This window comes from Capricornis sumatraensis, chromosome 7, assembly GCF_032405125.1.
Source record: "Capricornis sumatraensis isolate serow.1 chromosome 7, serow.2, whole genome shotgun sequence".
Lineage (NCBI taxonomy): Eukaryota > Metazoa > Chordata > Mammalia > Artiodactyla > Bovidae > Capricornis > Capricornis sumatraensis.
The window spans coordinates 116,770,392-116,796,664 of NC_091075.1; the positions used below are offsets into that span (position 1 = coordinate 116,770,392).

The following is a 26,273-nucleotide window of genomic DNA, read 5'->3' on the forward strand; positions in this document are numbered from 1 at the left end:
ATCCATCCACCCCTCACCCCCCACCCCCCCATCCATCCCCCACCCACCCACTCACCCATCCACCCACACACTCCCCCACCCACCATCCATACCTTCCCTCCAGGGCTTGCCAAGCACTTCCCCTGTGTGTGGCCTTGAGCTGGAAACAGATGATTCAGACCTAGTCCCTGACCTCAAAGAGCTTTCAGATCAGTGGGAAGACCGACTACAAATGAGCCAGTGTGTCTAGGGCCCTGGGTTATTCATGTGTGGAGGGCAGATGAGTGACAGCTCAGCAGGGCAAGGGGCAGGCCACACTGTCCTCACCTTTGACCTTGACCCTTAACCTTAACCCTGGCACCTGCTCAGACACTCCTGGTGGTGGTGCGTGCACCCCTTTTCTGGGCATGAAAAGGTAACTTAAGGAACCACCCACGTAATTCCACCCATGTAATTCAGTCTTCAAAACCCAATTCTTTAAGGTTTTTTTTTTTTTTTTTTTGATGTGGACTATTTTTAAAGTCTTTATTACATTTGTTAAGGAGTTTGGTGAAAAATTAGCTGCAATTTTGATCCATGAATTTTAAGTCATAACTAGGTTCAAACACATCTTAATTAATCATTAATGGGAACCATTACAATCAACACATTTTTGCCAATGAGAAATAAGTTTTTTAATTCCTGTAGCATAAAAATCCGTGCTTCAGGATTGGATGAACTCTTGGAAAGCATTTTCTGCCGCCGGCTGGTTGTGAAAGTATTTTCCCTGCAAAAAGTTGTCGAGACGCTTGAAGAAGTGGTAGTGGGCTGGGGAGAGGCCAGGTGAATATGGCAGATGAGGCAAGACCTCGTAGCCCAACTCGTTCAGCTTTCGAAGCGTTGGCTGTGCGATGCGAGGTCAGGCGTTGTCGTGGGGAAGGATCAGGCCCTTTCTGTTGACCAACACCGGCTGCAGGCACCCCAGTTTTTCATAGATTCGCCGAGCGTACTTCTCAGATGTAATGTTTTCACCAGGATTCAGAAAGCTGTAGCGGATCAGACCGGCATCAGACCACCAAATAGTGACCATGACCTTTTTAGGTGTGAGTCTGGTTTAGTTAGGGAAGTGCTCTGGGGTTTCTTCTTGGTCCAACCACTTAAGCTGGTTGTATAATATCCACTTTTCGTCACATATCACAATCCAGTAGAGAAACGGTTCATTGTTGTTGCATAGAAAACAGAAGACAACACTTCAAAAACCGTTTTAATTTGGGGTCAGCTCATGAGGCACCCACTTACTGAGCTTTTTCACCTTTCCAGTTTGCTTCAAATGCCGCATGACCGTTGAATGGCAGAGTCAACGCTGACATAGACTCATTGACAGGGAGGTCTCTGACGACGTCCCGTGTAGCTGTAAGAGAATCGGCTCCAATGAGTCAGACGTGACTTAGCGACTGAAGACCACCACAGCGAAACCACGCTTATTTAAGGACGTCTTCCAGGATCAAACAGCTGAGCTCCACAGTGCACAGCCGGTTACTGCTGCACCAACCTCAACACAACATGACTTTCGTTTTATGTTTTGGGTTTTTGGCTACGAGGCATGTGGGATCTTATCTCCCTGACCAGGGGCTGAACTTGTACCTGGTGCTCAGCATTGGAAGGTGGAGTCTTAACCACTGGACCACCAGGGAAGGTCCTCAAAAATAATGCTTTCTCAGGCCCTTCATGTGCTCAGAGGTTTTTCTGGGCTCTTTTGGAAAATAAGAGCCTCCTTTGTTTAGTACTAGTGTGCTCTGTGGGCACCACGGCAGGGTGAGGAGGGCACGGGGCTACTGATGACAGAGGTCCTGAACCTCCTAGAGAGATCGAAAGCTGGGGGGCAGCGGGGGACGAGACAGGGTGGAGAGTCAGAGCCCACCCACCGGCCGTCGTCCTGACCTGGGACGAAGGAATCAGGGGTGGAGATGGCCATCAGCCTCCTCCATCAGCCCCCGCTGTCCGCAGGGCACTCGGGCCTGAGGGTGGACAGAGTGCAGAAGCGTGGGGCAAAGCCCACACGGGGCCAGGCAGCCTGGGAGCTCCACTGCCTGTAGAAAGAAACTCATTCAAGTAAAAAAGTGACAACGTAACGTGCATACGACAGGGAGGTCGGGACATAAGGACGACCAGGTCTTCAAATCGTTATGCATTTTTTATGCTTTGGAAACACTTCTTCGATGGAAACTTCTAGTTCCACACAAGAAAGTAATAAACCTGATTTTACTTTCCTTCAAAATCTTCAACTATGCCATTCGGGTGGTCCACGGTGCAAATTAGTCAAGTTATGATATGATTTAATGATGTGAGGAAGTCAAACGGGTGAACAAAGAATAGGACTGGCATCGTTCAGGGCTTAGTGAAGCAAAGGCTTGGAAGAAATCTCAGATGAAGGTAAAAGATCACCCGGCCAGAAAAATCCCAAATTACAAGCAGTCAGCTTCATAATCAGCATATGAAAATAGAATTATGCTAAAGCTCTAATTATCCAAAAGTGTTCAGTCTCTCAGGAAGACATGATCCTATGTATAAACTTTCTTTTCACCCAGCAAATGGGGATGACCCAAATCAGTCCTACCCTTTGGACATTACCCATCCTGGTGGGACTTGGGGCGGGGGGCGGGGCCAGGCCAGGATAAGCCGCTCCAGCCGTGGACTCAACAGGACAAGCAGCCAGGTAGAACTGCAGGTCTGGGGCTTCCAGAAGTGAACTTGAGGTCCAGGTGTTCACGGCCTGGCCAGATTTAGCCGGTGCTGCTACAGCTTTGATTTCAAACTTCCTACGACGGGCTTGTGGACCGTGAATTCTGCCCACCATGACGCCCGCTCCAGCACTTTGTTTTCCTGAAGGACGGCAGTCCAGAGGTTTTTATAGAGCTGTAAAAAATACATACATGATACACACAGATGGAATAAGAAAGACTCTGAGCGTCTCAATGCAACTGTGCATAACACAGGAAGCTCCGTCACTCCCTGGAAGCATTTTAAGATGATTTAAATTCAATTTGCATAAACCCTTTCTTTGTCAGTAGAGGAAAATTGGGAAAATACAACTATCAAGGTCCCTAATGTGCACTCATGATGAAAACATCCTGCTTGGCCTTCTCTTTGGAAATTCTCGCGGATGGTGGATTCTGCAAGTTGACATCGATCATTTGCTCTGAAATCTGTCCTTTCGCAGCCACGCGGCTGGCGGGTGGTGGCACGGCCAAGAGCAGGCTGACAGCAGGTCCTCTGGGCCCCCAGGCCTGGGCAGGCCCGGTCCCCTCTCTGCCCACCCTGCCAGACTGAGCCCCCTAGGCTGGCCAGCCGCCGCCTCTGGGCCCCCAGGCGGGACTGCGCTCATTAGCCATCCTAGAGGAAGGTCGTCAGCGGGCAGGCAGCCGCCTGACGCGTCCCTGCTCCCAGCACGGCCAGCGTCCAGGCCGAGGTCCGTGGAGGCAGGAAAGGGGCCAGTCTTACATCTGGCTGACACTGACAGATGTTACTTTCAAGAAGCTGCCCTCTCTCTGCACCTGCTAAACGCGCTCAGTGATTTCGCCCGTGTGCTGCTATTCCTGGCTCCCAGGGAGACACAGACAAGGCTCTCTCCCTGCAGGTCATAAATCCGAGGCAACTCCGCATGACCTGGACATGGCGCTTCCCTTAAAGATGGAGCCTCGGCCTCCGACAGCTGTGTCTGTCTGTCTAAAATGGATTTCCTACCTCATACAGCACCCAAAGCAGACCTCAGCCCGTAACAGTGGGAGAGACACGCACTGTGTAAAGCCTTCTGCCGGGCGAGGCCTGGGGTGCTCTGGTCTCAATGTGGAGTCCAGGGCCCCACCTCAGGCCAGGGCAGGATGGCACGGCCTCCCCTACTCCGCAGTCGCCCGCCCGTCTGCGAGTCAGGGCTGCCGCCTGTAGAGGCACCCCGCCACCCGTACGGGGCTAGCGCTGCCAGGAGCCCGCATCCCGGAGGCCAGCTCCCTGCCCGGGGGCTGGTCAGCACGTCCTCCTCATGCTCCTGCTGGGCCCTGGCCACACCAGGGACCAAGGTTCATACTCTCCCACCTTCCCTGCAAGGAGCCCATCTTTGCCGCCTCCCAGCTGGGCCAACTCAGGCGAACCTTCCTGTTCCCCCCAGAGGCTTGGTCTCTCCCTGGCAAAGCGGCCGCCTCAGGGGAGGACGCCTGGCCCAGCTCAACAGCCAGAGGACAGCCCACGACCACCCCAACTTCTCCCAGCTGCTCCCCCTCCCTGCCGCCCACGTGATGCTGGAGACGGCCCCCCCGCCCGCCCCCTTGCCCCGAGCCCTGTTGCCATCTCAGCTCTGCCACAACTGCCCCGGGGCCTGGAGCGCCTCCCGCCACCCACGGGAGGAAGGCCGCTCTTCATACCTCGCCGTCTGCTCTGCCAATCGGTGAGTCCAGGATGAAGTCCGGAGGGGCGATGACGTCCACCAGGGCAACAGCATCATCTTTCAGCTGTTAGAAAACAAAGTCCGTACACTTGGCAACGCCCGGCATCTCCGTGGCAACCACCGAGTAACAGAGCCTGCAACCCACGAGCAACGGTAACCCCAGCAGGCACGAGGCTCCACTCCTCAGGCACCGTCTTTCCGTTGGCCTGGGTTACAGGTTCCCCGAGTGTGCGTCTGAATATTTTCACCATGTTGCTATCCACTCAAGACTTCCAACGTTTTCTTTTTTTTCCAACAAGGTAGGGACTGCTCGTAAAACTGACGATTCTGTGGCTCACTAACTGGCAACTGTCTTCAGAGGTTTGTCTCTGAACCCTGACTGATCAGGGCAATTACTGTTCCAACAGAGGAAAATATGTCCAGAAAAAAAAAAATGTAAGAGAAAAAGCATTTATAAGCCCCTGGAAAAGCCATCACCCCAATGTGCTTTGGTTTGCGGTAGTTTTATTACTCTCCCGCCCCGTTACACAAATTATTCGACAATATGACAAGTGGAATTTATATGAGTAGACTCCTAAGAATTTTCTTGAAATGCAAAAAAACATTTTTTACTTAAAATAATTGTGAAATGCCATATGCGGTATGCGTGCTTAGTCACCCAGCCGTGTCCGACTCTTTGTGACCCCGTGGACTAACAGCTCGCCAGGTGCCCCTGGCCCGTGGAATTCTCCAGACAAGAATCCTACAGTGGGTAGCCATTCCTCTCTCCAAGGGATCTTTCCGACCCAGGGATCGAACGGGCGTCCCCTGCATCACAGGCAGATTCTTTACCGTCTGAGCCAGCAGGGAAGCCGAAAGATAGAACAGAGGACAGCATGCCTGAACGGGGCCTGGAACCCTGGACCCTCGGATTAAAAGTCTGGTGCTCCACCGCCTGAGCTATCCAGGTCCCGCCCCGCGGCTGAACTGAACAGAAGGCTGGGGCCAGGGCGACCAGAACAAGGCTGATTGAAGCAATCGCAGGGCAGAGTCACGAGAGGAGAGGAGCCCGCCTTCGTGGTTCAGGCGCTGCTCCACAGTCCCGCACGCCCTCGGCACCAAGGTCCCAGGGGGCGGGGGGCACGAGCCTGCCCCGCTTCAGGGAGAAACAACAGCAGAGCAAGGTCCTGCCTGCGATCAGGGGTCGGCCAGCGTTTCACGCAGGGGGCCCACGGGAAAGAGCCCATCTTTGCAGGCGGTGGGGGCCACTCTCAGCAGAGGTGACCATGAGACAGTGAGGACACCCCGACAGGGAAGGAGCCGGCACCCCCTGCCCCAGCTGGCCCCGGCCCCACCTCCCGAGGCAGGACCAGGACTCAGATCCACCAGGCAGCCTGGGCCCAGCTACTGCCCCTCCACCTACCCCAGCCGCCAGCTCCACAGTCCAAACATCACGTTGCACAGCAAGGGAAACAACTGCTGTTATTTTTTATAAAGGCAACTCACCCCACAAAACACAAGAGAGAAAACCACCTGTTTAAGTTGACATGGCCCGAGCAGACAGAGTGACCCCAGAGACACCCTCACCCAGAACCCATGTGGGGAGAGAGAGGCACTTAGAAAGGAGCCTGGGCGGACAGGGGCTTGATGCCAACAAGGACATCATCTGAGCTGCCTCAGCTCGGAAGCACGGAGAGGAGCCCAGCAGCCTCTCACCCGTAGCTGAGACACTTGGGTAGGTGTATCTGCCGTGTATACCACAGACAATACCCCGGACAGAGTGCCGGGGGGGCTCTGGTTCATGTCTGATCATCCGAAGCAGAGAAGCACCTCCGACTACACTGCTTAATACCGCAGCCAGGACACACGTGATGGCTGAATTAAAACTAAAGAAAACCCCAAATCCTCGGGCACGCCCGCTGCGGCTCTACCCATGGCAGCCCCAGGCGGCCAGTGCTGACCACACGGCCCCGGAACCTGTCCCTCCCTGTACCAAGCTCCAGTGGACAGAGCACCACCTGACCCCTCTGGGAGACGAGGGCAGAAGGACACAACAAAACCATAAAAAGAAAGTGCCATGAAATGAATTTAAACTGGCGGTAACTTAAAGGCCGATGTTGCCGTAGGAAGCATCAGCGTGAGCTGGGCGTGCACGGGTCCCTCAGAGTGGTGCCTCCTGACTATCCCGACGTAAGCACGTTCTCTGTCGTTTTCTTGGGTGTGCTAATGGTGGCGCTACTTTGGCTCAGTGGACATGAGTTTTGAGTAAACTCTGGGAGTTGGTGATGGACAGGGAGGCCGGGCGTGCTGCAGTCCGTGGGGTCGCAAAGAGTCGGACTCGACTGAGCTGAATGGTGGCACAACAGAGTGGGAAGCCAAGGTCACCAGATAGTAACAGCAGTGTGATCACATGTAAGTCGCATATGGACAGAAGGGATCACAACTCACCTGTGCACACAGGGCCAGGATGGCGCTCTCCATCAATTTACCTGCATGCTCACCGGAGAAGTAGCCGCCTGGAAGCACAGGGGGGTGACTCTGGGGTCTGGTACCCTCACCCCCAAGGATCAGTCGCTCAGTTGACTGTAGCCCACCAGGCTCCCCTGTCCATGGAGTCTTCCAGCCAAGAACACTGGAGGGGGTTACCATTCCCACCTCCAGGGTATCTTCCCGACCCAGGGATCGAACCCGGGTCTCCTGCACTGCAGGCACATTCTTTACCACTGAGCCCCTGGGGAGGCCCAAACCCCCAAGCTACCCACAAACAGCACACACGTCGCGAAACAGCCCATCCTGTGTGAAGGTGTCTCACTCCCGCTGCCTGGGCCCCGCTGCGACCCCTTTTCAGAAAGGTGAGGCCGGGCCCGGGGTCTGTGTCCTTCTCCCAGCTGGCCGGTTCACTGAGCAGGCGCTGGGGGGCGGGGTAGGGGTGGCGGTCACGGCTGGGAGCTGGGGATGCTGACGCCCAGGAAGGGCGGCCGCAGGGGGCCAGGATGGAGGAGGAGGCAGGGCCAGCAGGCGGGGGTCCATGGGAGTGGACAAGACCCCAAGCAGAGCACTGGGCGGGGAAGCTGGGCAGGGTGGCAGGGGCCTGCGGCTCAAAGTGGTGTCCAAGGGGATGCGGGGGCGTCTGCAGCCACCAGGTGACGGGCTGGAGACCCCCCCCTTGGCCTCGCCTCCCACACCCAGGCAGCCCATGCTGTTCTGTCTCACAGGCCCAAGGAGGGAGCGCCAAGTCTGCTGCAGAACTGGCTGCTGTCTCATCTTTGCCACAGAGAACAGAGCCCGCTCACTCAGAGGGGGTGGGCTCCTTTCCCCACACCCCACCGCTCCCACCAGGGAGCCCTTGTATACTTCAACCGGTAAAGAATCCGCCTGCAGTGCAGGGGACCTGGGTTTGATCCCTGGATTGGGAAGATCCCCTGGAGAAGGAAACGGCTACCCACTCCAGTATTCTGGCCTGGAGAATTCCATGGACTGTAAAGTCTATCGGGTCGCAAAGAGTCGGACACGACTGAGCGACTTAAAAAAAAAAGGGGGGTGGGCAACACCAGCCCCAAGGAGGAAAATGTGGGTTCTTTGCAAGGAGAGGGAAAAACATACCCCTCAGACAGCAAAGATACATGCCTGGTGCGTGAGCAGGTACCCAGGACAGCTCTAGTATTAACACGTCATGGGGATGGTTTGGGAAAATGTCTAAAAAATGCTCCTTAGAAGGATAATGAAAACAAAGTTTCATTATCCTGTTTCCACCCATCTTCCAGGAATCAGCCCTTTCCTCACCTCCTACGGAAAGCCCTCCTGGGTTGCCCGCCATGGCTCAGCCCTATGGGCACCACCCTGGCGCTGCTGTGCCCCTGGCGGTTCCCCCCACCCATGGCCTCTGGGCTCATCTGCTCCCTGTGACGAGCGCTCAGTAAGCCGTGTAGAAGGAGCCCCCCACGCGGCTCCGGGGCAGGATCTTACCTCGGTAGAGCAGAGCAGTGTGCTGGCTCAGGGACCAGAGGGCGTAGAGGGCGCTGAGCCGCCGGAGCACGGCCCGCAGCGGGGGCGGCACGCGGGGCTGGTGCGTGTGCTCGTGGAACCTGCACGCAACTGTGAGCTCCAGGAACGCCAGAGCCAAGGGCCGGCAGTGGTACACCTGCAAGGGCATGGAGCTCGCGTTTGGGGAGGGCACACTGGGGCCTGCGTGCCGGCAGCACCCGGGGCAGTGGGCACAGCCAGCTGGGGCTGGGCAGCGCCTCTGGGGAAAGGGCGGCAGGAACACAAGCCCGCCTGCAGCAGCTGCTCGGGACCTCGGGCCCAGCGACCCCGCTCAGCTCAGCACTGTCTGGGACCTGGGTGACCCCACAGCTGACACACAGCCGCCACGGGCTCGCCCAGGTCATCCTGGCACTAGGGACTGGGGCGTCCCTGGGGAGGTGGGCTCCCCGAGGGCACAAGGTCAGTTGTCTTGCACTGAGAACCACACAGAAGGTTTTCCATATGCTCCCTGGACTCACCTGAAAGCAACGTCAGCCTCTCCCGGGGCCTGGCCCCGCCCCTGTCCCCCAAGTTTCTCAAGGAAACAGCCCCTCTCTCCCACTTCCATCACGTCCAGAACTAAGGGAAGGGCTCCACGGAGGGCCAGCCGGGTTGCACTTGCGTGTGAGTCCCGATGCTGGCTCGGTTTGTGGAAGCAGGAAGTCACCACGGGGCTTCTGGCCCCGGCTTTTTCTCTTTTAACCAAGTCAACACATCTGCTCATCGTTAGCTTTGCTTGCCAGCTTTTCTTTCCCTTCTCTCGTTTATCAGTTTACTGCTTTTTTTTTTAATTAGAACAATTACACATGCATTTCTCATCTGTTATAATGAGCATGCCTTGCTTTTGAAATTAATCCAGCAAAGGGGTGACCCAGGATGGGGGAGGAAAGAGACCCCTATTCAATGCCTGTATGACTTTGCCCCAGAATTCTTGGTGGCTCGGGCAGTAAAGAATCCGCCTGCAGTGCAGGAGACCTGGGTTCAATCCTTGGGTTGGGAAGAGCCCCTGGAGAAGGGAATGGCCACCCACTCCAGTATTCTTGCCTGGAGAACCCCGTGGACAGAGGAGCCTGGTGGGGTCCATGGGGTCGCAAAGGGTCGGGCACGACAGAAGCGGCTGAGCACACATGTGCACCAGCCAGAATCCGCAGAGCGGGGTCCAGAATACGCTCCGGGGAGGCAGGGGGTTGAGGTCGCCGAGGGGGCAGGGCTCTGAATTAGGCCTCCTCCTCACTTTCAGGGCAAGCACTGGGTCCTCACTTCCGAGGCCAAGGCTCTCCCAGGGTCTGCCTGAGAACCAGGCACCCTCGGGAGGGAATTCAGGGGAGGATGTTCCCCAGGCGTCTGTCTGGTCTGATCCGAAGACCCCCCTGCGCCTCTGACGCCACCAGGTCACACGGCCTGCGTCCCCGTGTCCTGCCTGCAGAGCCAGCCGGGCCTTCAGGGCAGCTGCCCCCTCGTGCTCAGCATGTCGTGGGTACCTTTGGAGGGAGAGAGACGCAGAGAGGGGAGCGTGCTCACAGGAGGGGAGCTGACGAAGCTGATAATGGAGGCGGGCGGGGGGTGCTCCCCCCAACCCGGGGCCAGGCACTAACCTAAGAGCCCCCAGGGCATCACCTCAATCCGCCCTGGACCCCGAGGGTGAAACAAGGTCAAGCCATCGGCGACTGGAGACACAGTCGGTGCAGGTAGGCCGGCCCCGTGTGCGCCCTCAACCTCTCAGAGAGTGGGTGTCCCTGAATTAATCCCCACCCCCGGCGCGCTCACGTGCCGTGGGCTCCTCTCCACGTGGGGAGATTCTCCCTGTGAGTCCCAGCCCAGGACTGAGTCCAAACCCTGCTCTCCTCTACTCGCACCTTCTCCACCACGCGGATTTTCTAGTCAATCACACTGTGCTCACCCTAACTTTCCGAGAGAGCAGCACACGGTCAGCTCCAGCCATGGCATCGGCTGGTGCGGGCCTGGAAAGGCGGCCCCACCTCTGGCGTGGCTGCCCTAAAAACGCACCGAGCTCTGAGTCCCCGGTGGGCCAGCTCAGGGCCCAGCCCCTGGAGTCGAGGGGCCGGCTTCCAATTCCACTTGGCGTTTATGAGCCTTTGTGTACGGGCAAGTGGCTCTCATCTCGGGCCGAGCGTCTTGGTCTGTGAGAGGCAGCAGGAGGGAGCTGGCCCGTGGGCGCTGCTGCGAGGAGCAGCGACAGACCTCAGGGGTCCAGCGCCTGCACCGCGCCCCACGAGCTCCTCTCCCCGGCCTCAGTCCCCAGAATCGGACACGCACAGGCTGCTGTGTGTTCCTTCTGGGAGAAGTTCAGAGGAGGCCATCAGTCGCCTGGGGACACGGGCCCTGGGGGTCGCCCTCCACGACCTCCTTGCCCAGGCCAGGAGCATGCTCAGGTGTAGACCGTGTCCACAGCTGACCCTGATGACGGCACCAAGGGCAGACTGGATGGCTCTCCTGGCTTCTCATCGGGCCACCAAGCTGCTGTCTGAGAATCCCAATGAGCAGCTGTGGAGAAGGTGGTGCGTGGGCGGCACATAGGGGGCCTGGACCATCACAGGTACCCAGGAAGGTGGGGCATGGTGGGCCTGGAGGGTCACAGGGACCCAGGAGGCAGCACGTGGGGGGCCTAGAGGGTCACAGGGACCCAGGAGGCAGCGCATGGAGGGCCTGGAGGGTCACAGGGACCCAAGAAGGCAGGGCGTGGGGGGGCCTGGATAGTCACAGGGACCCAGGAAGGCGGGGCGTGTGGGGCCTGGAGGGTCACAGGGACCCAGGAAGGCGGGGCATGGTGGGCCTGGAGGGTCACAGGGACCCAGGAAGGCAGGGCGTGGGGGGGCCTGGAGGGTCACAGGGACCCAGAAAGGCAGCCACACTGGGCCAGGGGCACGCAGGAAGTGTCTGAAGGGAGACACATTAGGACCGAGGTTCCCGGAGCCACAGAGAGTGGACCGGCTCCCCAGACTGGAGGCCCCACTGGCTCGGGGGTTCTTGGCCAGGCCCAGTTTGCCCCCCCAGGGTGCCTGGCACTGTCAGGAGATAGTCTGGGGTTGTCACAACTCAGGGGTGCTGTTGGCTTCTTAGTGAGCAGAGGCCTGCGTGCTGCTGGGCCCCCCACAGTGCACATACAGCCCCCCCCATCACACAGCTCCAGCATCCATAGGGGTCAGAGCCTTGTCCCAGCTCCTGCACCCTCTGCTTCCCTTCCAAGTCCTCACGCTCAGCGCCCACCCCTGACTTCTGGACGGCCTTCCTTGCCATCAGAGATCTGCCCACAGTATTAACAGACCTGGGCCAGCGCCCACGAAGGGTCCTGTGAGGTGCCTGCGCTGGGGTGTGGTGGGGGGCACAGAACAGAAACACTCGGGGGCAGTCCTAGCCTGCACAGTCCAAGCTGCTCCATAACCGGTGTTTCTGCCGCTCCGTGATCATGAAAAGCTCCCAAGAGATGCCGGCAGCTGGACACTGCAGGCCAGGAAGGCCTGCTGCCCGCTCCCTGCACGGGTCCCTCTCTCACGAATCCTCACCCCCGATAAACCTCCAGGCCCAGGGAAAACATTCCGACCCAGGTATCAATTTCTGGTGTGCTCTGATTCCCGAGTATATTTGCATTTTAACAAGTTACGAATAAGCGTCAGTCGCTCAGTCGTGTCCTACTCTTGGGGGTCCAATGCACTGTAACCCACCAGGACCCTCTGTCCACGGAATTCTCCAGGCCAGAATACTGGAGTGAGTTAGCCTTTCCCTTCTCTGGGGGATCTTCCCGACCCAGGGATTGAACCTGGGTCTCCTGCCTTGCAGGCGGACTCTTTACCAGCTTAGCCACCAGGGAAGCCTCAGTCACGAACACTTCAGGCAGAGATGAGCTCTAAGCTGTCCAAGTCTGGGCACCAGCCACATGGTGTAGGGGAAAGGGATGGGCTTGGGGCTCGGCTGGCTCGGGAGCATTGCTGGTCCCGACGGCAGGGAGCCAGAGAGGGCGCGGCGGTGCAGGAATCAGGAGCAACTCCTGAGAAGAGCAACTTCCGAAACAGACACGTACCTGACAGTCGTTTCTGGCTTCAAAGTCGCTCTTCCCCGAGCGCGTCTCTTGACTGAGCTTCCGGTGACTCTCACGGAGCAGGTAGCAGACCAGCCACTCGTATGCCGCCAGCGGGACTGCAAAGTGGGAAACGGAGAGACGCGTGAGTGCAGGGCGTCTCCCCTGGCCGCGGCCTCTGCCCTCACGCTGAGTGAGACGCGTCCAGTTCACAGACCCGGAATCTGCGCCCACCTGCCTCCCACCCCTCGGTGGTGGTCAGGCTGAGACAGGCGAAGGGGGCGGGCGCTTCCTGGCTCTGCTGTGAGGCCGGCCCTAGTTCTACACGGTTCTAGCAACCAGAGTCCACGAGGTCATGGAGCCCCTTCTGGGCTTGTTGCTGTTCAGTCGCTAAGTTGTGTCTGATTCTTTGTGACCTCATGGCTCCTCCGTCCTCCACTGTCTCCCGGAATTTACTCAAACTCATGTCCATCCAGTCGGTGATGTCATCCAACCATCTCATCCTCTGTCATCCCCTTCTCTTCCTGCCTTCCATCTTTCCCAGCATCAGGGTCTTTTCGAATGAGTCAGCTCTTCGCATCAGGTGGCCAAAGTATTGGAGCTTCAGCTTCAGCGTCGGTCCTTCCAATGAAAATTCAGGAGTGATCTCCTTCAGGATGGACTGGCTGGATCTCCTTGGTGTGCAAAGGACTCTCAAGAGTCTTCTCCAGCACCACAGTTTGAAAGCAGCAATTCTTCAACACTCAGCCTTCTTTCTGGTCCTTTGAGGGTAACCACCTCATCCGCGATGAAGATACACAGTCTGGATGAAACTCGGACCTGCACGATGTCAGGGCGACTTTCTGGCATGTGGTCGGGGAGTGGAGCCCCGTCCACCTGGCGGGCCAGGCCCTGGGCCTCACCTCAGGCCTCCTGAGACCTCACGCCCTCCTCTGGCTCCTAAGGGGAGAGGAGAAGAAGCTGCTGACGGGGGTGTGGATGGACAGGGACGGGCTGGAAGGGGCTGGAGGGAGACCCCCATCTTCCCAGCCCGGCCCAGCGCTGTGCCTGCATCTGTGGGTCCCTCTGTCTTCACATCTCACTGGTTCCGAGGGCTTGGGTGACTGAGAACACCCAGCCCAGCAGGGCTGTTCCTGCCCCCTCCAGTGAGGACCAGGTGACAAGGAGGCACCCAGGCACGTGGAGAGGGAGCAGGGGGTGGGGGCGGGGTCTGAGCTGGCTGCGAGGCTCTGGGTCCACACTCTCATTCCTTTAGGGGGATGAGACCAGGCAGAGGGCCCAGGCCTGAGGGGCCCGCAGCTGCTCTGGACCCCCAGGACCGACCTGGGGGCGCTGGGCCTGGACCCAAAGGCTGGACGCAGGGGCCCTGGGATTTCCCTCCGTGTGGCACAGCCTGTTCCCTGGGAGGACATCCCGTGGTACCCACTGCAGACCTCCAACCGTTTCGTGCTGCCGTATGGGTTAACAAAGCTCATAGCACAGCTGAGTTTTCATTAACGAGCACACGCTCCATCTCAGAGGCCTGAGGAGCCGAAGGCTCAGAGGCTGCAAGCAGCCCAACCAGCTCACACAGCATGTGTGTGTGAGCCTAGCAAGGCAGGTTGGGGGGTGCGGAAGCTGACACAGGGCACCCCTCCCAGAGTTCTGCCGGGTATGGTGGCTGGAATGGGGCCCCCAAAGTCATGTCCATGTCCCGGCCGCCTGAACCTGTGAATGTGCTCTCACTTGGAAAAAGGGTCTTTGCAGAGAGGGTACTTCCTCCTAATACCTTATGGGGAAATGGAGGCTCAGAGAGGGTGAACATCCAGCCCAAGGTCACACAGTTGACTCCAGAACCTGAGCCCAGTTTCTCTGAACACATGATGCAATGCACCCCCACCGCCCTGTGACCCTCGGACCCACACAGCGGTCAGAGCAGCCAACCAACTGAGTGTTAGTGGTTCAGTGGTGTCTGACTCTTTGCGACCCCATAGACTGTGGCCCACCAGGCTCCTCTGTCCATGGGGATTCTTCAGGCAAGAATGCTGCAGTGGGTTGCCATTTCCTTCTCCAGGGGCTCTTCCCAACCCAGGGATGGGACCCCAGTCTTCTGAATTGTAGGCAGATTCTTCACTGTCTTAGCTGCCAGGAGAGCCCAGCCAACCCACTGCACTCCAATTATCTGATATTTTTGCGAGTGAGGAGCCAACGAGAGGAAAGAACTGGATCTCACGTGATCACATGGTGTGCAGCGCCCCAGCGCTCAGGCCCATTTGTTAAACGCATCCTCGGCACACACGCACCCACAGCACATAAATCAGAGGCAGCGGGCGGAGAGCCGCCCTGCCCCTCCCGCTCCAAATAAACCTTCTAATTCCTGAAGGGGAAAAAAAAAATCTCCTGACCTTGCAAACAGGCCTTGCTCAACCCTGGAAAGATCCCGCGTGTCCCATCCTGCAGAGCCCCAGGGTCACATGTCACTAGTGGGACTTCTACCAAAGATGCAGCTGAGTCGAGGCCTGGCCCCGAGGTCTTGGGTTTAAATGATCGAGCACCCTGAGGATGAAGGGAGGGCCTCAAGCTTCGGGCTCCCTTCTCCCCGTGGAGAACGTCGTCAGGGTTCCTTCCACGCCAAGCCGCCTCTGCCAGATGAGTTTTGCTTGCGCTCTTCCCTCCAGAAGATGTTTTCACTTGGTTGGAACGAGTGAAAATTAGAGCACTCACAGGAAAAACAGATGACGCGGCCCTGGCACCCTTCCTGCCGCTGTGCACAAAGCAGCTTCTGCGTTCACAGCGCCAGCGAGCAGGGCGGGGTGGTTGGGGGGAGTGTGGCAGGCCTGGGCGGGGGTGGGGGGTGGACACGGCAGGCCCCATGACATGTCCAAGTGCTGGCCGACCATGTGTTTACGCTCTGATTTTACTATGGGGGACGGCTTTGGGGAGGGGGGAGATTCCGGTGGGGTGGATGTTACGAGAATGATGAGGTCATTTCCTGGGCTTCCTGGAGCAACATCTGGGGGCTCCAGAACCATCAGAAAGACCTTTGGGTGTGTCCCAGCATCCTCCCAGCTCTTTAAAAACAGATAAAGAAGGTGTACTGTCAGAAAAGCTGTAACAAAGGGTGGTGAGGGAGCCGAAGCGGTGACGAGCAGAAACGCCTCTGCTTGTTGCTGTCGATGAAAATGGAGGACAGACCCGCTGGCAAGTGGGCCGGCCCGGGTCCGACGCTTGCTCCAGCTGCACACGTGGACTGGGCGGCCGAAGCGCCTCTCCTGGAGACCCGGGCCGCGGCGCAGCTTGGCAGGGCCACGCACGCACGCACACACACACACACACACACACACACACACACACACACACACACGCGGCGCAGCTTGGCAGGGACACACACACACTCACACACACCCACACACACACACACACACACCCATACCCACACCCACACACACCCACACACACACCCACACACACACACACACACACACACACACGCGGCGCAGCTTGGCAGGGACACACACACACACACACACACACCCATACACACACACACACACATACCCACACACACACACTCACACACACCCACACACACACACACACACACACCCATACCCACACCCACACACACCCACCCACACACACACACACACACACCCTACAGCCCACAGCTGGGGATGCCGTGATGGGTCACGTGCCCTTCGGGTGCGTGGAGGCGGCTCCTTCATCCAGAGGACTGCAGGAGACGCACACACTCTGTAAGCCAGGGGCCGTCCTGCCACGCCAAAGGCTCTTTGCTACCAGTGTTCGCGGGAACGTAACGGCGTCTCAACAGCGATTTCTGTGATGAAAACTGCGGCTGGGACAGGGTGGGGTGCCTGCATGTTGCGGGCCGGTCCCAAGCCCTGCGTGGAGCCGAGCCCTGTGCTGGCTGCACCCGCGTGTCCCCATCGCGTCACCAGCCAGCAGAGGCGGTGCCGTCCCCATCCGGGGTGGGGCAGGACGATGGGGTTGCGCCCAAAGCCCCATGGCTGGTGCGGGTCCAGGGGTGGGCCCAGCACCCTCCATCTCTGGCAGCTGGGCTGCCTTTCCCGCTCCTGGGTGGCCGGCCAGAGGGTCAGCTTCTGGCCATCTATGGGGAGGGGGGCAGCGTGTGCCTGGGGGTTGGGTGGGGCCACAGAGGCGGGCCCCGAGGTGCTTGGCCACAGGGGTCCCGGGGGGGCAGAGGGACACATGCTCACTGAATCCCACAAAGGGGGCGGTGAGGACTTTGCAAGGCTCCGCTGTGGCGTGAGGCTGCTATTGTGGACACAGGAGTTGACAGAAAGACGCGAGGGCCCTTGAGGGAGGAAGGTGCATCCTTCAGGCGTCATTAAAACGTGGTAGGGAGGGGAGGGGCTGTAACCACCCCTGCTCTTTCTGTGACATCTCTCCTTGACCACTCACTGTGAAGCCGGGGGAGGGGGGTGGGTGGGAGCCGGGACTCCAGGGAGGGGAGAGCAAGCTCCCTTCTCTCCATTGCTGGCTTCAGCACCTGAGTCAGCACCGGACGCAGGAAGTATCCGCGGACGAATCATCACTGAATGAACGAGGTGGCAAAGCAACAGGCTGCTTCCCGCCAGGCACGGTGCACCTGGAGACAGGGAAGGACGTGCATTTACCTGAGGAGTCCAACAAGTCCTCGGGGCTGGAGCCCTCGAACCTCCTGCCAAGGATGTCTGCATAGCCGTCCAGAAAGTCCACGGTCTTCAGGGGGCTCTCGATGCGGGCACCACCTAGGAGCACAGCCGGTGACTCTAGGGAGAGCCAAGGACCCCCACCCCAGGGCGTGTCTGGCAGACAAATCCCGGCCCCCCCCCCCACCCACCACCACCTGCCCCGCCCATCACTTCAGAAGCTGGTCCAGCCCCATCTGATTGCGTGTTTCCTGCCTGCCAACACAGAGTCCGTCCTGACAGAAGAGCCGGCTCAGGGGGCCCTGGGAACCCCCTCACCCCACAGGGCTGCAGGGGTGCTGGGCGCCTCACCTCGGTCCCGGCGAGCCAGCAGGCCAAGCAGGTAGCTGCTGGTCTGCTGCAGCAGGACGTTGTTGTCGCCTTCGTACGTGCAGTTGGGGTCGTTGTCGTCTCTGAGGTCGCCCAGTCGGTTCACTGCAAAGAGGTGTGCTCATCACTGGGGCTGCAGGCGGGAAAGATGCCCCCACCCCCTGCCATCTGGGACTCTGAGGTCAGGTCCCAGGCCCAGCCTGACTGGACGAAGCACTTCCTGCCCTCTCCAGGTCCAGCTCCGTCCCCAGCCAGCGGTGTGCCCCATCCATCCGGCTGCTGCCTCTTCAAGGACTCACTGGGAGCACCCGCAAGGTCCCCAGGAAGCCCTGTGCTGCACTCAGGAAGCGTCCACTGCCACCAGCAACCCATCACCACCACGAGTCACGGATCGCCTGGCAAAGCTCCCTCCATGGGGCCACTGACAGAGCAGACTACCTGGGCGGGTGCCCTTCTTCCTCGTACAACTAAAGGCACCCTTCTCTTTACACGAGAAGTCTCAAATATCTGAAGACGACGCTTCTTTTTCTCTTGCCTTTCCTACCAGTGAAATAACCCAATTCCTTCGCAGATTTCATAAAGGATTCTTCCCAGACCCTCCCCACCTGGGTCCCTGGCATATTAATAGAATGTTCTCCAGATGTGAGGCTGAGATAGGAGAATGGGTAGGACCCCCAACTTCTCACAGTCACATACTGCTGTGAGCAGCCCAAGAGGGTGGGAAGGTGCTCTGTAGCAGGTACAAGGCTTGTGGCCACCTGTGACACCCTGATCGTCTTCTGCTGACTTGCTGCCCCATGCCACAGTTAGGGCACTGGATGCGACTATCTGAGAGCGACCTTAGAGAGACGACTAGAAACTGACACTAAAATCCAGATAAAGGGCTTTACGTTTATCCCTGAATTTGGCCACACTGGCTTCAGCCCAGAAGGAACTATGTGATGACACTTGATTCAGTCATTTCTGCTGTCTGCGGGCTGCATGATTCAAGCTCCTCGTTCTAAACTATTTATAGCGTCTCTATGAGCTGTAACAACAAACAAAACCTACAAAGAACAGAGCACAGAAGACAAAGCGCACGGGCCAGGGACTTCTGTGGCGCCACGGCTGCCCACACGCCAGGGACACGGAGAGCGGAGAAGCTGAGCGCCCCCCACCCCCGCCTGCCGCCCACCGCACGAGGAGGGGCCGGGCGCTTCTTCACCAAAAGCACACAGCTATCTACAGAGTGTCGCCGAGATGCTCAGACTCAACCAGGGGCTACAGGGCTCCGGAGGAATAAACCGTCAGGGAAGGTCTCTGCCAATTCCACTGTGGTCTCGTCTGAGTCACCAGACTTTACCCATCGGTGACTGAAGATCGGCACATGGGAAGTTAGGCAGGTAAGCTGCAAATAGTAAGGATGACTACAGTAATAATGGGCTTTTCTGACGACTCAGACGGTAAAGAACCAGCCTGCCATGCAGGAGACCCGGGTTCGATCCCTGCATTGGGAAAACCACCTGGAGAAGGGCATGGAAACCCATTCCAGTACTCTTGCCTGGAGAATCCCATGGACAGAGGAGCCTGGCGGGCTGCAGTCCAAGAGTCGGACACGACTGATCGACTAACGCTTTCACTTCCATCATCATAATAATAGACCAGAGTAACGGGGCACAGCCCACCTGCCGCACGTTGTCTAAACCCTTCAAGTGTGTTCCTTCACTCCCTCGCTGCAGAACCCCTGTCGCGCCATGCTATCCTCAGCCCCATCTTAGGGAGAAGAACACCAAGGAAAGGTGTGTGGGGTCAGCTTGCCCTCAGATGCGCAGCCAGCAGGCAGCAGAGAGAGACAGAGGACACAGGACCTGGGCCTGGCCTGGCAGTCACCTGCTCTGTGTGCCACCCACCAGCTGCTCAAATAGCCGCCGGCGCCAACGGAAGTGAATGCTGAGTCTCAGAGTGCTTCATCGGAACAAAGCGTGGTGCCAGGGAACTGCCAAGCCATTAACTAGCAAGTTCCAACTCAGATGAATGGATAAGCTCCCTTCTGTTCTGGTTTTCAGTCTCCATGCTGCCTCGTGACCCCCAGGTTTCAGCCAAGGAACATCAGGTGGCAGGGAACCGAGGGGAGACGAGGGCAGGGCCCGGCCAACCTGCTCTGGAAAGTTCCAGAAGGTAAATGTTTTAGGCTCTGCTGAGATGTCTTAGCTCTGCAGGAGCAGGAACACGGCCACAGGAAGTGTGTAAACAAGTGGTCACAGCCGGGTGCCGATAAATCATTATTTACAAAAATATATATCCACAGAAAAAGCCTTTGGCCCATAGGCTGTTGTGTGCTGACCCCTGACCGTGCGATGACCCCTGGTTGGTCATGAGCTGACCCCTGGTTGTGCGCTGACCCCTGGTCAATTGTGAGCTGACCCCTGGTCGATTGTGCACTGACCCCTAATCGTGTGCTGACCCCTGGCCGTGCATTGACCCCTGGTCGGTTGTGCACTGACCCCTGGCTGTGCGTTGACCCCTGGTCGGTTGTGCGCTGACCCCTGGCCATGTGCTGACCCCTGGTCGTGAGTTGACCCCTGGTTGGTCATGCGCTGACCCCTGGTGGGGTATGAGTCTCATGGTAGGGATGAGGACAGAAACCAGCCCACGTGTCTCTGGGACCTACTGGCCAGGTAGCCGTGTCCTCCACACGCCTCGCGGCACTCCTGGATCCCCCGCTGGGCCGTCCACGAGGCCAGGGGCTTGCCGGCCGACGACAAGGCGTGGATCTCGCGTCCCAGCTCTGCCTTGGGAGGGAGAGAAGCCAACAAGATCAGGGGAAGAGAGGCTCTGACCCCAGAGGGCAGGGACAGTCCAAGCTCAGCCTCAGAGACCTGCGCCCCCTCCAGTGTGACCCCAGGTGGCTGACAACTACAACAGTAGGAACCCAGTTTTAGCTTAAAAAGCAGGATTCATCTACCCGTGGATACCCTGCGGTCCAGTCACACAACCTCCCAGCACTGAAGATAAACCACCGTGGCTGCTCAGTGGGTGAACCCTGGTGGGGAGGCTGATCGCGGAGGGCCACACATCATGACTCAGAGCGCATGAAGTTCACAGCTCGAGCCTGAGGGACGGCTGTTCAAGCCCCCGTCGTTCACGGGAGACGAGGAGGAAACCCAAGGGAAGGGACACGGCGCTGACTCGCTGCCCCCGGGGAGAGGGCAGGGGGCAGCCCCAGAGGGGTACAAAGCCCTGGCCATTCAGGGCCCCTGTGCAGGCCCCGCTCGGGGCCCCTAGCTTTAACACATCTAGTAAACATTCTTTTACTTCAACGTGATCGTTAGTAACAACAATTACAAGAAAGACACACCTACACACGCACCTGCTGAATAAGGTGCTGGGCTTTGCCAGCATTTTCAGCTTCACAGAAGCGCTACCTTGTAACCCACGCCTGGGTTGAACTACTTTTTCTGAGCTTCAGAAAAAAAAAACAGACCACGGTGACACTTGAAACATTATTAACAGGACAATTCCATTGTCAGCTGGCAAAACTTCAGTGACTCATGTTTGGGGGGGGAAATGCATTAACTCCACATTTCTGATGAAATGGTCCTCGGGGTCACGTCAGCCTGACTGCGCAGCTGTGCACCCTGCCAGCCCCCCACCCCGTCACCCTCCGCCTCTTGACGCCTGGGTGTCTATGCTGGATACTCCAAAATGTGCTAATTTGATACAGGCTTTTCAGGGCGTGGTTGGTAAGCCCGCCCTCTGTAGCATTTCTGATGAGTTTTCAGATGCACTTGCGCTGTGCCTTTTCGCAATGCCCAGGAGGCAGTGTGAAAGCAGAAAAAAAATCAACACGTGAGGCATCCACACATGGAAATTAGCAGAAGACCCTTTCTGTGCAAAGGGGCTGATCTCAGCGGGTCTGCACGCTCGCATCTGGCACAAAGCCACGCCTGTCAGTTCACATCCAGTCAGCTGGACACAGACCTTTTGTGGGGTTGTTTACAAAAGGATCAGAACCATGAAATCCATGGAGGGGGCCGGTAATGTGGATTTTGCAAAAGCATCCTGTTCTCCAGAGAACAACAGCTGAACTCACAGACGGGAACCAGGAGCCGTGTCAGCACGTCCTTGAGAACGGGGGACGCGGACACGTGCCGACTAGGCCCCCATCCCCGCGACGGGCTCCGGGAGGACACGGCGCAGGGGTCAAGTCGGACGAGCCTGCACCATCCCTGCAGATCCACACACCCACGCTGTTTCGAAAGAAAGGCTGAGCCTGCCCTGTTCAAACCCAGTGAGATTTAAATGAGGATAAACGCTGCAGAGAAAAAGCAAGGGGGGCTCTCACCTGCCTGACACTCCGGTCTTTCCCCAGGAGGCCTCGCTGAAGCTCCCCCAGATCCAGGAAGAGTGATTTGGAAAAGTGGTCCAAGGCGTAGGCGGCAGCCAGGTACGGCAATAAGCGCCATTGCTGAAATGGACAAATACCCACCTGAACACCCCACGTCCTCGGCAGGGCGGGGGTGGCCGGAACCCACCCCCACGGTCCCGTTAGTGCACAAGGCCCTGCACCTCTCCCGGACGCCCCACCCGCCCACCACAACAGCTGCCCCCTGATACCCAGCCACCCTGACAGGCCCACTCAAGGAGAGGCGCCCACGGGCACTGCCTTGCCCCATGCTTGCTGCTGTTGCGGTCACGCGATCCCTCAGCCAGAGCAAACACTGAATACAACTGAGACAGCCAGGTCACCGTGCCCAAGCGCGGGGCCAACCTGGCAACGCCTTGCCCTTTGTGACCCTAGGAGGAAGACAGCGACTGCCCCTGGGCCAGAAGGGGAAACAGGTTCCCGGAGGCCGAGGGAGCGTGTCCATTTCACCACCGTGTGTCTGCTGTTGCGTGGATGGAGGGGGGAGGCTGAGAGGACCCGGAAGACAATCACCACCACCACCGCCAGTGATCCCTGTGTGCGGTCACCGTGCCACCGCCCTAACGTGGCTCATCCTTGCAACCACCTACAGCAGTGATCACCACTCCAACGTGCAAAGGAGAAAACCAGAGCACAGAGAGGCTTAGTGCCTCGCCCAGGGGTGCACAGCAAGGGCGGAGTGGACTTCTGGAAGCCCACTCGGGGGGCTTAAAGTGGGCTCAGCAGACTGCTGAGGCCAGGCTTCAAGCCCAGGCAGGGGGGCATGCTGTGACCTCACGAGGACCACAGGGTTCAGCAGTGCGGTGGATGCTGCGTGCTGGCCAGGCACGAACTAGGCACGAGGCTCTTCTTCGCTTGCTCATTTGGTATTAAACCAGGTTCGTGGTCCTAACTGAGGGGTAAACAAATTCGATCCAGTCACAATGTCCTGAAACTCTCACTCAAACACGCCTTTGCTTACGCATCACTGGGTCCAAGACCAGGGCTCGGTCCAGCTGCTGCCTCTGGGGCCCCACCTGTGACCTGGGGACCACCGCCAGCCCACCCGGTGCGCAGGGCAGCTGCGCAGTGGGCATGGAAGGGCTGGGGATGCAGAGGCGCTGGTGGGGGCACACTGTGACCCAATGCCACGCCTGCCCCCAGCCCGGCCAGGTGACCAGGCAATGCTCGGCTTGGGGGGCTCCCCTGCCGTCCGGGGCTGCCTCGACCACGGAGGGCCTGGAGTGAGGAGTGTCCCCTCTGCTGAAGGACGCCACCATGAACGCCGCTGCACACTCAGCCACTACGTCACGGGGTGGAGGGCTGTGTCAGAGCGCAGCCTGGATACGCAGGGCCAGAGAGGGGTGAGCATGCGCCCCCGCCTCACCAGAGCGCCTCCTCTAGGCTCATTTCTTTTCAAGTAAAGACCATCCTGGAGACCATCTGTGGCCCCTGAGGCCGTCACCCTGTAACCCCAGAAGGGGCCCGGTCAGCGCCCCGTGACCCAGTGGCAGAGACCTCAGAGAGGTGGTGTGTTTGCACATGGACGGAAAGCCAGTGAGCCCGTGCCCACAGGCACCACAAGGATGGAAAGCCAGCGAGCCCGCACACGCAGACGCTACATGGACGGAAAGCCAGCGAGCCCGCGCCCGCAGACGCCCTACCTGCATCGGGTACTCCAGCACCGGGACCTCCTCCTTGTCCGTCGGCCCGAACTGACGCCTGGTGGCCGAGAAACGCAGAGCGATGGACACGGCCAGCTTCAGGTTCACAACAGACATGCCCACGATGGCCACCCGGCCAGACGACAGGCTGCCCAGGGACTCGCTGAAGCGCTGGCCCACATTCTGCGGGAGGAGAGCAGGTGGCAGCGGACCCAGGACCGCGGGCCACCTCGGGGATGGGCACGGGGTGGAGGGGCGCGCCTGTCCTCGTTCAACACCCCAGCCCCAGCCCCCAGGGCACCCCAGACACAGGGTCCTGGAGCCAGGAGGGCTGGGCGGCAGGGGGGCCGGTGTGCCCATCATGGGACGGTACAGGGGACACCCAGCCCACACGAGGGAAGGGGCCCCGGGCAGACATGCCATCTGTGCAGACCTACGAGCTGCCACGTGGAGGCAGGAAGCCCTGCTCTCGACCTCACGAAGGACCAGACACGGCTGTGCTGAGAGCGAGGCTGGAGGTGAGGGCGGAGAACACAGCTGGCGCCAACGTCTCGTTCATAAAAAGGGCGCCCTCCCCCGCCGGGATTCCTGCCTCCCCGTCGAGCCACCATCCCAAGGGCTGTGACGGTCATCGGAACGGTCACCCGTCCTTCTCTGTGATCTTTTGTCGTGGCTGCTGTTCAGCCGCTCAGTCGTGTCCGACTCTCTGCGACCCCACGGACTGCAGCACGGCAGGCCTCCCTGACCATCACCAACTTCCGGAGTTCACTCAGACGCACGTCCATTGAGACAGCAATGCCACCCAACCATCTCATCCTCTGTCGGCCCCTTCTCCTCCGGCCCTCAATCCCTCCCAGCATCCTCTGTGGGCCCCTTTTCCTCCCGCCCTCAATCCCTCCAGCATCCTCTGTGGGCCCCTTCTCCTCCCGCCCTCAATCCCTCCAGCATCCTCTGTGGGCCCCTTCTCCTCCCGCCCTCAATCCCTCCCGGCATCCTCTGTGGGCCCCTTCTCCTCCCGCCCTCAATCTTTCCCAGCATCCTCTGTGGGCCCCTTCTCCTCCCGCCCTCAATCCCTCCAGCATCAGGCTTTAAAAGCAGGGAACTGCCTGCGTGCATCTGTTTTCAGTCTGTTCTAAGGTTCAAGGTGCTCACCGTGGTCCCTAGCAGCAGCCTGGCTTTCAGGCCCACCGGCGGCGCTTGGGCACGTCGGCCTGACAGTCTCACCGAACGACGCGATCACGTGCGCCTCCCTCGCCCCTGCTGCTTCTCCCGCTTCATTTATTTTATTATTCAGGCTTTTCTTCCTAAACTGTGTCCACTCTGGTATTTGTGCGGCAGCCTTCCAAGCCCCTGGCCATGAATATTTACTGTGTTCTTGCGCACGAATGGCAGCTTAGCTGCACTTAGAAAAAGCACGCGTACATTGCTTTCCGGCCGTGGTAAGAAGCGTCCTCTCCCTGACTGCTTTCAGGCAGCGTCGCGTGGGGAAAATCGGAGCCAAAGGGGCTTTGATCCCACGGGAGCTGCTCTGCCTCCTGTCCCGCGGAGGGCTCAGGGTCTTGCCTCTGAGGTTCTGGTATTTCTCGACGGTGAGCCTGGGGTGACAGCCCCTGACCCTCTGTGTGAGCCCCCCCGGAGTCGAGACAGTCTTCCTTCCGTAATTTAGAGGCCTGTCTCCGCTGTTTCTACAAACCGTCTCTGGGCTCTCTCCATCCCTGCCTGCCACTTGTTTCACTGATATTCAGCCCTGGATCGACCCCCTCCGCTGGGCTCTCTCATCTGCCTCCATGCTCCTGGGTTTCATATCAGTTTCCTTTTCTGAATGCCCTCCTCTGTCACCTCCAGCCTCTCTCCTGATCGGAAGGTACTTGTTATGTTCGTTCAAGCCCTGCTCTCAGCTCCAAGCAGCCTACACATGGCGTTGGGTCATCCTGGCCGTGGGTTCAGGACCAGGAGGGCTCAGCCACCCTGACCTGGCCAGGCCTGCAAAGGGCCCAGGGCCAGGCCCCTATGTGTCCACCCTCAATGAACTTCCAGGCGAGGTCAATCCCAGACGCCGGAGGACACGGTCACCCTACAGGTGCCCGGCCCAGTGGGCAACCCTTTCCTCTCCCGCTGTGGGGAACAGTGCTGGTCGGGGGAGCCTCCCCAGCTGTAACCCAGGGGGCTGGTGAGGACTAGGGGGAGATGTCATGCCTGGGGCCCCGGGGGGGCGGTGGACGCAGGCACCCCTTCCTTGGTGGAGGCGCCACGACCTGAGCCTGGAGAGTTTCGCACAGGCCTCCGGCCCCCCTGGCGACTCTCCTCCCCCACAGTGGGGTGCATGTCCTGCGGACCTGGAGGGCACGGCTTCCTCACCCACAGACACCCCCCAACCCTGGAGGCTCCGGCACCTTGACATGGGTGACGTAGGCGCCCTCAGGGGTAACGTCTCCCGAGCGGTTCAGCAGGTCCTGGCGTGGAATCCTGACCTTGTGGAACATGGCGAACCTGTGCGGGGACATGGCTTCTGGTTAAACAGGGGGGGCGGCCCCGGGGCTCACCTCCCCCTCCCGAAACCTGGTCAAATCAAAGCGGAGGTCAGCTCAGAAGGGGAGATAACCCCCTAGAGACAGGAAAACTCCGAGAGCAAACGCAGGGAAGACAGTGGAGACGGGGCATCTCAGCACACCTTCTGTCTGTAAGAGCGGCCTTTACTCCGTTTTTATTTTTTGCGGTTGTTGCTGTTGTTTGCTGCACGGCATGGCTTGAGGGATCTTACTTCCTG

At 58.8% G+C, this 26,273-nt stretch overlaps 1 protein-coding gene across 10 annotated transcripts in view; it reads right to left on the reverse strand.

The window, feature by feature from the left end:
- Positions 1–505: 505 nt before the first annotated feature.
- The window catches only part of ACOX3 (acyl-CoA oxidase 3, pristanoyl), a 51,445-nt gene continuing 25,677 nt past the window's right edge, over positions 506–26,273 (reverse strand). For 3 of the 10 annotated variants that reach the window (XM_068974922.1, XM_068974924.1, XM_068974923.1), the window contains exons 8-19: positions 25,900–25,996; positions 23,944–24,018; positions 23,507–23,689; positions 21,783–21,905; positions 20,109–20,229; positions 17,441–17,563; positions 17,075–17,188; positions 12,441–12,556; positions 8,345–8,519; positions 6,827–6,894; positions 4,377–4,463; positions 508–2,874 (exon numbers count right to left, since the gene is read on the reverse strand). In XM_068974922.1, the coding sequence (XP_068831023.1) occupies positions 2,755–2,874; positions 4,377–4,463; positions 6,827–6,894; positions 8,345–8,519; positions 12,441–12,556; positions 17,075–17,188; positions 17,441–17,563; positions 20,109–20,229; positions 21,783–21,905; positions 23,507–23,689; positions 23,944–24,018; positions 25,900–25,996 (1,402 nt within the window). In that variant the 3' untranslated portion in view covers positions 508–2,754. Of the gene's footprint in view, positions 2,875–4,376; positions 4,464–6,826; positions 6,895–8,344; positions 8,520–12,440; positions 12,557–17,074; positions 17,189–17,440; positions 17,564–20,108; positions 20,230–21,782; positions 21,906–23,506; positions 23,690–23,943; positions 24,019–25,899; positions 25,997–26,273 lie in introns of all 10 variants that reach the window. The other 7 variants (XR_011145076.1, XR_011145075.1, XR_011145074.1 and 4 more) reach the window with 7 other exon arrangements.